Below are 13080 nucleotides of genomic sequence, written 5' to 3'. Positions count from 1 at the left end.
GGCTCTAGCTCTCTCCCTCTCTCTCTCTCCCTCTCTCCCGCTCTCTCTCTCTGTGTGTGACATTTATTGTGCGGTTTGTTTTAGACATGTAGTTAATGAAGTAAGGAGAGAAAGTGTCAGGAGGAAGAGAGAACGGAAAACACTTGACTTGCAGGAAAGAGTACGGGGGGAGAGAGAGAGATAATCGATAGAGAGGGAGAGTGAGAGTGAAAGAGACAGAAGAAATCACTTGAATTTTACTTGTTTTTTAGTGTTGATTTCAGACTTTCCAATCGTTTTTATCGCTTTGATGGAGATTTCTTTCTGTAACTTGAAACATTTGCTTTTACCTTGACGAATTTTCCTTTTTTACGACTGTCTCTCTCACTGTTTTCTTCTCTCTCTCTCTCTCTCTCTCTCTCTCTCGCGATGATTCTTTTGTAATCCTTTGAACCAGTCTTACCACTAATGAAAGAAATATGTAATTCTTCAATACTCCATAATCAATCTTAATAAAACTTCCACGGCTAGGAGATACCCTGTATTCAAGACGATAACAATAATACTTATTTGAATATGATTATTCTAAAGTTGATTTCATAGTACGATATCCTTTATTGTATCTTAAAGAACTTTTAAAACGAATAATAAATATACCCCAACTTGTGGCACACGTTGCTCAACTCAAGATACCCTTTTTGACACAATTTCAATTGGTGGCAGCTGTTGGCTCCCAGACGAGCAATTTCTTAGAGCCACATAAATTTTCCTTTTATTAATTTAAGTTTGTGCTTTGATTTTTCTTTTTTTTTATTTGCAACGTTTTATCGAAAGTGATAAATTTATTTTATTTTGCGGCGGCGCCTAATTTATGTTTTCCTAATACACACAACTAATTTCGCATGTTTAGACGAAAAACGCGCAAAACAAAATTAAATTGAAAATAGATATAAATTAACAAAAAAAAAGAACAAGTTTTGCTTGCCCCACGCATCATTGAGCAAAACGTTTTATTTATAAACAATTAAATTTGATTTGTCGTGCGTTGGCAGAACACAAAATGAAAATCAAAAACGAAAATCAAAAATGAAAATTGTAAATGAAAATGAAAATGAAAAATTCAACGTGTTTCCGCTTCGGGTTTTCTGCTTATCTGAAATATTGTTGTAAATGGTGCAAAATGTGAAATCTTTCAGGTTTTCAGTATTCAGTTTTCAGTTTTTATCAATGCGCCATAAAATATTGAAAAATGCGGCAGTCGTAATAAATTGCCAGAGCTTTAAAAGTATTTTCCTGTTAATCAACAAACGCAAGGAAAATTCTACATATTATATATGAGATTATATATATTTTTTGCTTAAATTGAAGACAGCCAAGATTGTTGGCAAGTGCGCACAAGTCTCCATAGAGAACCGTTCTCTTGTCTTAGCCAACAAAAAAAAATGTTAATGAACTTTTACACCAAAATACACTTAAGAAAACTTTGCATTTATTGCCAGGTTCTCATATCTAGTATAAAGCACATTTGAAAATTACGAAAAGCATGAAATTGTTTAGAAATGGGTTGCAGTAGAATATATAATTTTCTATTAATACACGCTTGAAGCAATATTGTTAATATTCAAATGAAATATAGAAATATTAAAAATAAAATAAAAGTTCAGAGTTTCGCAGCTGCCAGCTACAGCACACGGGCCAAAGCTGAGAAAAGTGAAAAAATGAAGCAAAAACGTTAAGAGATTGCTTAAGGCGCTTTTATTGTTGTTGCTGACATTATTTAGTTATTGTTTGCATCAATATATAAAGTGCTCTACTAATAAACACTTGCTGCAATATTATTACAATTAAAATAAATAGTAATTTACAAACTAAAACAAATTCAGAGTATCACAGCAATAAGCTTTAGTTAAGCTAAACTTAACGAGTACAACAGGAAGCATACAGAGTAAAAGAGAGAGAGAGAGAGAGTGCTTAACGGCGCTTTTGTTGCTGTTCTTGCTGCAACTGATCTCCTTCAATTGAACTGCTTAACTAGGCAAGCCGTGTGAAAGCTTGGCGCAGCCTGCAAATGTACTGCTTAAACTGCTTGCAGAAGGTTTAACAAAAGCTGAATAATTTAATAAACTTTTCAAAAAAAGGAAATTAAAAAAATGATGCAAACAAATTTATTATTTGCTTTAATTTGTAGATTGTACAAAAACGGATTCGCAATGAGAACAATGTGCTTATAGAGCTTATCGCAAAGGCGCACCTATATAGAATAGGTCTATTGCCTCTAATCAGAGCAATCAGAGTTCAAGAAACCCTGTTTATAATACCTAGGCAGGCGCAAACCACTTTCGATAACGATAACCCAAAACCAACCCATAACGAACTGAACTCGAAAGCGTGCACAACGTGCTCCGATTTAATAATAATCCTACGACAATTATTCACAATCTCATTTAGTATATATTCTTTATTATGCTCTGCTGTTTCTTTTTTTTTTATTTATTTGCTTCTTTTTTTTAAGGTACGTCAATGCTAGAAATTCATTCATTGCTCTAATCAGACGGCAGCCTTATAAAGCATCTATATGCTAAATATAATATATACTATAAACTATATAGAAATGTTGTTCTTGTTGTTTATAGCAGCTGCCGCAGAGATAAGCACAAACCCAGAAAATTGGGTCGCAGTTGCTATAAAGCAGTTAGACATTTGTTGTATTCTTTTTTTTTTAAACAATTTTTTTTTGTGGCGTCGTTAATAATTTTTATATTTATTTTTTTTTGTTGTATCTTTTTGCTTGCAAACCAATTTCTTGTTTAGACTGACCTCAAAACAAAAAGAGAAACATAGAAAGAATAACAAGAAACAACAGCTAATTGAGGCAAGCACAAATTTGGATACTCTTTCAGATCAGAGAGTCTATAAATTTATAAGAAATTTAAGGAAACTTAATATTATTCATAATTCGATCGTTTTTGTTGAGTTAGCTTGGTAAATAGGACAATTTTTCAAACAAGAAGTCAACTTTTGAGCGATTATTTCTATGATTATTCTTCCAATACTACTTTGATTTGATTTGATATTTATTTTTAGCTGAATTAGCTTCGTAAATAGAAAATATAATATAAATGCAATATAGTTATCCAATTCATAAATATTGACTTTTGAATTCAGAGTTTCCTCAACATGGATATAAATATATCGCCAGCATTTATCATTCCGGTTACAATTAAATACACAGCTTGATGAGCAGATAAAAACTCCCCCATTTTTTGGAAGGGTATAACAAATTGAGCATGTCGCTTGTTGTTATTTTTATTTAGGCGTTGCCAAAAGGCGACAGGTGCGTTCTTCTATATATTACTATGCTACAGTTTCTATATACTCTATATACTCTATATATATATATATATTTCCATGCTGACGGTGGCATTTTGTCAAAATTCTATCTTGAAAGGCCAACAATGCTTTTGATTTTGTTTTTGCTTTTTTTTGTCAAGCATGTCAAATTTGAAAGCTTGTTGTTGTTGTTGCTGTTGGGTTTGCTTTAGAGCCAATTATGTGCGCTATTATGGCCAAATTCTCATGTCACTCAATGCATAAAGGCGTTCGTGAAATACTTTCACAAATTAGCGGCGTCGGTTGGCTACCCAAGTCTTATTTTAATTTGTATTTTTACTTAAATTCTCTATTTGCATTTTGCTAGCCTCAACTATCGCTGTCTCTCTCTCTTTTTTGAATTGGCGCCCACCCACTTCGAATTCGGTGCATAATTATAGCAAAAGGCTTCTTGTCGCCTGCAATTAACGTTGCCGGACTTTGAATGCTGCTGGACGCTCTATCTCTCTATCTCTCTCGCTCGCACACAAACTTCCCGCCTTTCGGTTGTCAGTTGCGTTTAACTTGATTTATGCTTTGAAGCTGTTGTGTGGTCTCCGCTGTGTTTTGGCTGTTTTTACACGAAATGGCTTTTTTTCCTTTTTGGCTTGATAAGCAGACAACTAGCGATAAGCAGCAACGGCTCTATATATATACATATATATATAGATGTTTGTGTGTGTGTGTGAGTTGTTTATTTGTGTTTTCAGTGACATCATTGTAAACTCAAAATTTGTGGTTAAGGTACACACACACACACGCTGCTCTTAATTGGTTTCACGAGGCGTGGAATTCTGTTGAAATTTTATTAATTAGACCATTTTTCAAAGTATGTGTTGATCACAAGCAGCTTTTGTCTGCCAACAATCCTCTCTTTAAAAATGAGACAGACTTTTACAAAGCCAGTGTTGATCACAAGCAGCTTTTGTCTGCAGTCCATACACTCTTGGCAGAGTAAGCGAGTTAAATAGACGCACGTGTGCGAAGCTTATCGCAAACAAGGGCAAAGGTTACAACGCACCCAGCAATAAGTATTTTCGTGGAATAATGGAAATAAATCAATTTCCTGTTGTAAGCACTTGAGTCATCAGACAGACAGACAGAGAGAAAGAGAGAGAGAGAGCAGTTCCAACTATTAACGAAAGGTAGCTTCAATTGGCATTTCCGCTCGCAGCAGCAGCCGCATGACGAACACAAATAATAAAAATAAAAATGCATAAGAATCTCTCGCTGACGCATGCAACAAGAGCAACAAAAAAAATTACACTGTTTGTAGATTTACCTTTTGTGTGTGGCTGCCATTTTGGTTTACATTTAATTGATAACAATAACAGCAGCGACAACAACAACAACAATAACAGAGCATGTTAATAATGTCCACAAATGTGCTTAAGCGCAGAGGTGAACAAACACGCACACACACACAGAGCGATAGTGAGTGAGAGGGAGAGCGCGTAACTTCACTGCGATAACGTGATTTGCTTTGTGTGAGCGCAACAGGTAGCGAGCCATAACTGTAATCGTAGCCATGTTAAGTTGTTCGTGCATGTCGAAACTCGTTCGTTTTGTGCGGCACCTGCTTGCTCGCTCGCACTTGCAGATGCAAATGGCTGCCGTGACGCCAACGACAGGTAAAACAACAAGCCCACTCTCCCTCACCCCAACCCCACTAATAAGCAGCGGAAACGGAAATTTATGTTGCCAGCTCTTCCGCTGCGCCACCAGCCGTTGCCAGCCGGCGATAAAAAAAATACATCCATCAAATTGTAGTTTGAAAGTTTTTTCATGAAAACAAAACAAATCAATATTCCCAATATTGTTGTTTTTTTCCTTGCGAGTTAAATAAACAAATTAGACCGTAATTATGGGGCATGTATTTTTTGTATTATTATTCTTATTTTCTTCACCACTTGCTATACAAATAAACACAGTTAATGTAAAAAACTAATTAGGCTGAAGAATTTTTTTCTGCTCTGCTTTTATTGTGATCTCATTTTGTGATGAGCATAAATTGGTTTTGTGTGTGACTAATAACTGGTCACACTTAAAAAGCGCCTTTAATTGAAATTCATGCAAAGCCGCTGACTAAGAGAGTGACCCAGCGATAGATAGAGAGAAGTCAATTTAATACTCCATAGCATACAAAAGAGAGTGCGAGCAGTACGGAGAATAACAGTGACAGTGACTGCTAAAAGTATGCGCACACAGACACAAAACACATTAAAAATTGATCGCTGATAATGCCATGAACTTTTACAGCTATAACAATCAATCGCAATTTTTATTCATTTATTTATAAAGAGCAAACAAATATGTTGAGGTGAGCTGCAAAATGCATCGTTAAAAGTTCAATGGCTCTGCAACGGTAAACAGAAACCACAACTGCGGGAGAGGCGGGGGGAACAACACGTGTTGCCATCTGTTGGGAGGGGCCAAAGTGAAAGTGGCGCAAATCTTTCAGCACGCTGGCTAAGTGGAATCAGCCCGTCAATCACTTTTGGACTTTTCAATTTTGCTTTGCTTTCATTGCACACCTTTTTTTCAGAGCAGCAGCAACAACAAAGTTGCATTTGATGCGTTCAATTTGTTGCCAAACAAAATGCAAAGACAAACAAACGCATTCAGCTTTCTGTTGATTAGCATCAGCTGTTGAAACAATTCTCGTTTTCGACTTGATTTGTCTTACGTTTTAATTCTATTTTTCCACGTCTTCTCGCTTTTGTTTATTTCTTCACTTGCCGGCGTTTGTTGTTGTTTATGTTTCGATTTCTTATTGGCGCTTTGTCGCAATATTTCCGATGATTGAAGTTTTTTTTTTTCATCATTCCGCACTTTTTATTGCTTTGCTTTGATTTGCGTTAGTGAGTTATTACAACTGAAAGCTGCTTGCTATGTCACTCCTAATTTTCCTTTTTGTACTTTACTTCACTTGTTGCCCGTGTTTTGTTTCAATTATTATTTCGTGTTGGGCGCGCTCTGCTTTTTATAAAAATAAGCTCTTTTAATCAGGCAAAATAAAGTTTTAATTCTAAACACAAGAAAAATATACACACACGCATACAAGTTATTAGCAGAATTTTTTGGTTTGCGGTTTTGCTTTGTGCGCCTTTTGAAAGAAATGAAAAATCCGTTTAATTTCAAACAAGTCGGAAAAACAAATAAATACATACAGCATTTCTTGTAGTTTTAAACAACTTTTATTACCTGAGCGTCGTCGATGCATGTGTGTGTGCGTGTGTGTGTGTGTTTTGCACAATGTGCGTTGCTCAAACGCACAAAAAAGCGCACAATAAAATAGCAGAAGAAGAAGAAGCACAACAACAACAACGACAATGTCAGCTGCTGGTGCGCAATTGACAGTTGTCGTTTTAAACAAGGTAAAGCGCTTGACGCAGACGCAAGTGTGAGCGAGACGTCAAATACAGTTAAGATTAGCTGTAGGCGAATTTTTATCTCCGATCGAAAAAATGTGAAATGAAAATATTTATAATTTAATTTTTATAAACATTTATGAGAATACAGTTAATTACACTTGTAAACAGTTGCGTAAGCATCGCTCGTTTATTTGTATTTTATAATTTTAATATGCAACTCAACTATATATTTTGCTTATTCTACATGAATGAAACACAGCAGCCAGCAGCGGGAAGAACCCATTACGAACTCGATTCGTATTCTATACTTTTGTAGGCGATGCAGGGCCATTCACTAATTCGCTGCTGGGCACTTGCAGATTTGATCCATTCCCGTTATTATCGCTCACTCACTAGCAGAATACCGGGAAGAATGCTCATAGGCAGTTGAACAATAATTTGTAAAACATTTTAAACAATTTAATATACAATTAAGTTGCGCAACTCGTCTCTAATTTAAAATTTTAATATTGTCATTAAATATTATACATATTCCCACTATTTCTGTTCACTCTCTCACGAGCAGAATACAGGGAACAATACTATGAAGGGAAATTAAATAGGTCTATTTAATGCATAATAATCCATATCTAGCACAAATTAATAGTTAATCGCATATTTTGCTCTCTTTGCAGACCTGCAAAATCTGCCACAAGACATTCGCGAATGTGTATCGCCTGCAGCGGCACATGATTAGCCACGATGAGTCCGCGCTGCTGCGCAAGTTCAAGTGCAATCAGTGCGAGAAGGCGTTCAAGTTCAAGCACCACCTGAAGGAGCACGTGCGCATCCATTCCGGCGAGAAGCCCTTCAGCTGCGACAACTGCGGCAAGCGGTTCTCGCACTCGGGCAGCTTCTCCTCGCACATGACCTCCAAGAAGTGCATCAGCATGTGCCTCAAACTCAATAACAATCGCCAGCTGCTCAAAACGCTGGACAAGAATGCCGAGCAACTGCCTCCGGTGAAGCGTTCGGCCTGCAAACAGTTGGTGGAACCAGTTCTCCCAAATCTGCCCATGAATTATTTTGCTGGCGATTCACAATCATCACCAGTCGGAGTCGGAGTTGGAGTTGGAGTTGCTGGTGGTGCTGCAGCTGCAGCTGCGCCTCCTCCTCCCTTTTATCCCAATTACAGCGCAATGAATGCGGCTCTGTTGGCATTTCCCAATGCTTTTATGGCGGCTGCTTTGGATCCACGCATTCATCCCTACAGCATACAGAGATTGCTGGAGCTAACAGCGGCAGGACAACAGCAGCAGCAACAGCAACAGAGGGAGCAGGAGGAGCAGCACAGGGAGCAGCAGGAGCTGAAGAGGGAGCAGGAGCGGGAGCAGGAGCGGGAGCGGGAGCAGGAGCGGGAGCGGGAGCAGGAGTTTGAAAGGGAGCAGGAGCAGGAGAGGGAGCAGCAGCTGCAAAGAGAGCACGAGCAGCAGCAGCAGCAGGCGCAGTTCGAGCAGGAGCGGAAGCGGGAGCAGTTGCAATTGCTGCCCAGCAAACAGGATGATTATGCAGAGGAGCCCAAGCTGGTCATGGATCTGGAACAGGATGCAGAGCACCTAAACAGCGCAGCAGCAGGAGGAGGAGCAGGAGCAGAAACGAGGACAGCTGTCAAAATGGAGATGAGTCGCGAGACAACGCCACAGCCCGTCGAAGCACTCACAGCCATCAAGCAGGAGCGGGAACAGGAACAGGAGCAGGAGGAGCAAATGGAGCTGGACATGCAGATGGATCTGGAGAAGGAACAGCAGGAACAGGAGCAGCAACAGCAGCAGCAATCCTCCCCCCAGTCAAGCACGGAACTGCGCTGCAGTCGCTGTGCCAAACAATTCAATCATCCCACCGAGCTGGTGCAGCACGAGAAAGTGCTCTGTGGCCTGATCAAGCAGGAGCTGCAACAGCAACAGCAACACTATCAACAACAGCAGCAACAACATCAGCAGCAACAGCAGCAGCAGCAGCAAGCTCCTCGCTCCGTTTCCGACTTCGATGACGATGAGGATGTGGAGGAGCTGCTGGAGGAGCCACGCCACGCGGACTACGCCGCCGGCAGCAGTGATAGCAATGAGCGCAAGGTGCGCGTCCGCACCGCCATCAACGAGGAGCAGCAGCAGCAGCTGAAGCAGCACTATGCCCACAATCCGCGACCAAGTCGCGACGAGTTCCGCCGGATTGCAGCGCATCTCCAGCTGGATGCGAGGGTTGTCCAGGTGTGGTTCCAAAACAATCGTTCGCGGGAACGCAAGCTGCAGAGCTATACAGGTGGCGGGGCTGGCAACACTGAGACAGCATTGCTTGCCAGCTCTGCTGCACTGCCTCCGACACGTGGCGAGGATCAGCCGCTGGATTTGTCGCTGAAGCGGGATGCAACGCCGCCTCAGTCGCAGCTGCAGCTGCCACCGGATTACAGCGAGGCCAGCATGGCCATCAATCTGAGTCGCCGCCAGTTGTCCAGCTCGACGGCGTCTGCCATGTCGCCGGCATCTCTCGCGGCGGCGGCGGCGGCCACTCTCTACTTTGCCCCACCCTCACCGACGGCGGGCCCCTTGCACAGTGCCACGCCCCCTTTGGGGGCACAGCGTGGCGCACCCTTTGCCGGCCTGCCGCCCTTTCCCATGATGGCCCGCCTGCCCATGGAGGCGCTCTTCCAGATGCGTCCGGGCGGTGAATACGCACCCAATCCACTGATGAACAGTATTAAATTGCCGGATTACCATCGCGGCACCAGCCTCAGTCCGGGCGGATCCGAGAAGCGCTCGTGGCGCGACGACGACTCGCGCATCTCCCACGAGGACGACTATGTCCTGGCCACGGGTGGTCTGCTGGCGCCGAAGCCGCGGCGTGCCAAGGCCGAGACTCATGGCCATGCCGGGGACCCCGATCTGCCCTTTGTGTGTGATCAGTGCGACAAGGCGTTCGCCAAGCAGAGCTCCTTGGCCAGGCACAAATACGAGCATTCCGGTAAGTAAGCACTGCAGCAGCACATGAACAGGGAAGGGCAAAGGGAAGTGCAAAATGAGAAATGAGAAAGGAAGGCATTTTAATTTTAGAAAATGGTTAGCCAACTTATTAATCAGAATATTATTTTCGAAACTGATGCTTTACTTTTGGCTTTCTGAAAACTACGCTTCGATTTTCAAAATTTCAGTGGGAAGTTTTCTAAAATTTCGAAAAAACTATGTCGAATTTCCAGGTGAATTGGAAGAATTCTTACATCAGCTTATTTTTTGAATAAACTTTAGTATTTGTAGACTTCGCAAACATTTTATATTGTTTAATAGATTCATATAAAAAAATTTGAAAAAACTTAACCATTTTTTAAGAGCGTTTTTCTTTTCATTTTGTTTTCGGCTATTAACTATTATTTAGGACGAGTGTAAGCTTGGCAGGTCAAGCTATAAAATTTAAAGTATAAATTTACTTAAATTGGGACTAGATTATTAAAATTTGGGGTTTTAGCACGCTTAGGAAATTTTTAGTCACAATTCTTTGTTAGGCTTAGAAAGATTCCCTAGCAAAAAAATCATACGGCTCAAAATTCCATCTCTCTCTTTCTCTTCCTCTCTCTCTGTCCTTCTTAGGAAGTAAAGAGAAAGAAAATAATCTTATAATCTGACAAAAGATTATTGATGATTGAAACTAGAAATATATTTTATAAAAATATTCAATTCAGAAAGAATTCAGAATTTGGATAGACAAATTTAGCAACAATCCAAAATTGAACAATAATTGAAAACGAATAATAATCTAAATAGTTTTGTATTAATTCATTAATTATTAATAGTCTTATTAATATTATTATTGATAGGATAAATGAAATAAATGTCTGATCCGAAATTGTTTCACTTTTTGATTATTTCACATTATTTCATTTCATCAAACAATAAAAATATAAATATATAATTGAATAATATAAATATAAATAGAGCAATGCAAGTGGAATTTTGTGCAGCTGAATTAATATTTATTTTTTATTTATGAACATCCTTCTAAGCAATTCTCGATTCTCAATTCTCATTGGAATTCTCTGTGATTGCAGGTCAGCGACCGTATCAGTGCATGGATTGCCCGAAGGCGTTCAAGCACAAGCACCACTTGACGGAGCACAAGCGATTGCATTCCGGCGAGAAGCCGTTCCAGTGTTCCAAGTGCCTGAAGCGGTTCTCGCACTCGGGGAGCTACAGCCAGCACATGAACCACCGCTACTCCTACTGCAAGCCGTACAGGGAATAGGTAAGCGACGCCTCAGTGCCGCCCACCTGCGTAGCCAGTGTCGCCCCGACGCCGCACGGCCAACGTGCTCAGCGTCGCGCAGCCAGCCAGGCCAGAGCCAACAGCAGCAGCCACAATCACAACAACCACCCCAGCAACAGCAACAATAGTTATCCACATCAGTTGGCTGCGATGGCGGCATTTCAGCAACACCAGCACCACCAGCAACAGCAGCAACAGCAGCAGCAGCAGCAACAGCAACGCTTCCAGCAACGTTTGCCCTGCTGGCCAACGCCAGTTGCTGGTGCCAGCAACAGCAACAGCAGCAGCAGCAATATGTTGCCGCCACCACACAGCAATAGTACAGTGCCTAAGCAAACCACACAACAACAACAACAACAACACCCACAACCAGCAACAGGAGCAGTTGGAGTTGCAGTTGGTGCACCACCACCTCTGCTGTCTGCTGCAGCGCCGCCTGGTTTCTTTGCCAGTCCGCTGCATCATCATGCAGCAATGATGGCACCACCACATCCGCATCCACATCCGCATTCGCATCCACATTCGCATCCACATTCGCATCCGCATCCGCATCCACCGTCCTTCAATTTCTTCAATGCCAAAATGTATGCGAGCCAAACAACTAACATAAGTCTAAACTAGCTACAGTGAACTAACGCTAACGCTAACGGTGCACTTAAATGCTGTACTTAAGAAAACCAAAAACAAAAACAAAAAACAGACGCAAAAATCTCAAATTGTGCAGGTACACAAAACAAGCAAAGAAATGTTAAAAAAAACAAAAAACAAAACAAAAACTGGCATATTTTTTATAGCAATTTATATATTTTTCCAAGCGTGTCAAGAAATGAGCAAAGAAAAACCTTTCGTTTGAGCGAATTTATTTTATTTTTATTTACGAATGTTTTGTAGTATTCTTTTTTTCTAAAAAATGAGTTGAAATCGTTTTTATTTCTTTATATATGTATCGATATATATATATATATATGTATGTATTTAGTTATATATTTTATACACATTCGGTTTGGTTTAGGTTTTAGTTTTAGTTTGTTTTGTAAGTGCTACAAATGCCAGTACCAAGTGCTGCGAAATACTCAAAGAAAAGCTTTGGGCTCTTTACGAGTTGAGCGACAAACGTCTTTAATATTCTACTAACTCTTATTATTATTTTTATATATATTAGAATACATTTAATTAGTTTGGTTTATTTGCGGAATAAATGTTTCAATTCAAGCTTAAAACCAGAAAATGAAGAGCAAACTCAACATTTTTCTTTTTGGACCAACAGCCAGCCAGCAAACGTTAACTTGACAATATCGTATTTAATTTAAAAAACAAACAATTTCGAATAATGCCGAGCTAGATGCTCTATCTCTCTCCCTCTCTCTCTCTCTCTCTCTCTCTCTCTCTCTCTTACTGTCTCTCTCTCTCCTTTTCTCTCTCTCTCTCTCGCAAAAGTATTAAACATCAGCCAAGTGTATTAAAGCCACAAATACAAATACCAAAAAAACAAAAATAAAAAAAAAGCCAACTTAATAAATTAAATGCCAAAAAAAAAACAAAAAGAAAAACAAAAAAGAAAAAAGAAAATGTAAAACTTATGTTAAATGAAAACCCACCGCTTGCTGCGCGTTTCAAACAAGAGAAATTACTCGAAAATAACCGATTTTCTTCGATTTCTTTTTTGTTTTGATTCATTTTGTATGAAAGTTACAAGTTATATAAGCTAAAATACTATATAATAATAATCGAATCGAACGAGACACCTATACGATCATTCCATTTAGCTGGAGTTGCCCAAGCAGAAGGTGCCCTCAAAATGCATTTAAGCCTTCCGCTTCGACTTCGAGCGAAAAACAACAAAAACAACAAAAACAACAAAAACACCACAAAAACAAACACAAATGATTTGTAAATGTAATGCTTATGCACTAAAAACAAAAAACAAAAAACCAAAAACAAAAAAAAAGAATCGTCAAGAAATTAAATTTAAATATTAATTATTAAAATAATATAAACAACATAAAGCTAAAGCGCAAAACAGAAAACTTAATTTGGCCTTATTAAACATTATTTAACAATTAATTAA

General features: G+C 39.6%; 1 protein-coding gene across 1 annotated transcript in view; it reads left to right on the top strand.

The window, feature by feature from the left end:
* LOC6569832 (zinc finger protein 1) overlaps window positions 1-11711 on the top strand; it is a 36970-nt gene extending 25259 nt beyond the window's left edge. The window contains 3 exon segments of the mRNA XM_043215058.1: window positions 7397-8067; window positions 8254-9719; window positions 10798-11711. Coding sequence (XP_043070993.1) covers window positions 7397-8067; window positions 8254-9719; window positions 10798-11633 — 2973 coding nt within the window. The 3' untranslated portion in view covers window positions 11634-11711.
* Window positions 11712-13080: the final 1369 nt, after the last annotated feature.

This window comes from Drosophila grimshawi, unplaced genomic scaffold (genome assembly GCF_018153295.1).
Source record: "Drosophila grimshawi isolate 15287-2541.00 unplaced genomic scaffold, ASM1815329v1 contig_311, whole genome shotgun sequence".
Lineage (NCBI taxonomy): Eukaryota > Metazoa > Arthropoda > Insecta > Diptera > Drosophilidae > Drosophila > Drosophila grimshawi.
This window is presented reverse-complemented; position numbering and strand designations above follow the sequence as displayed.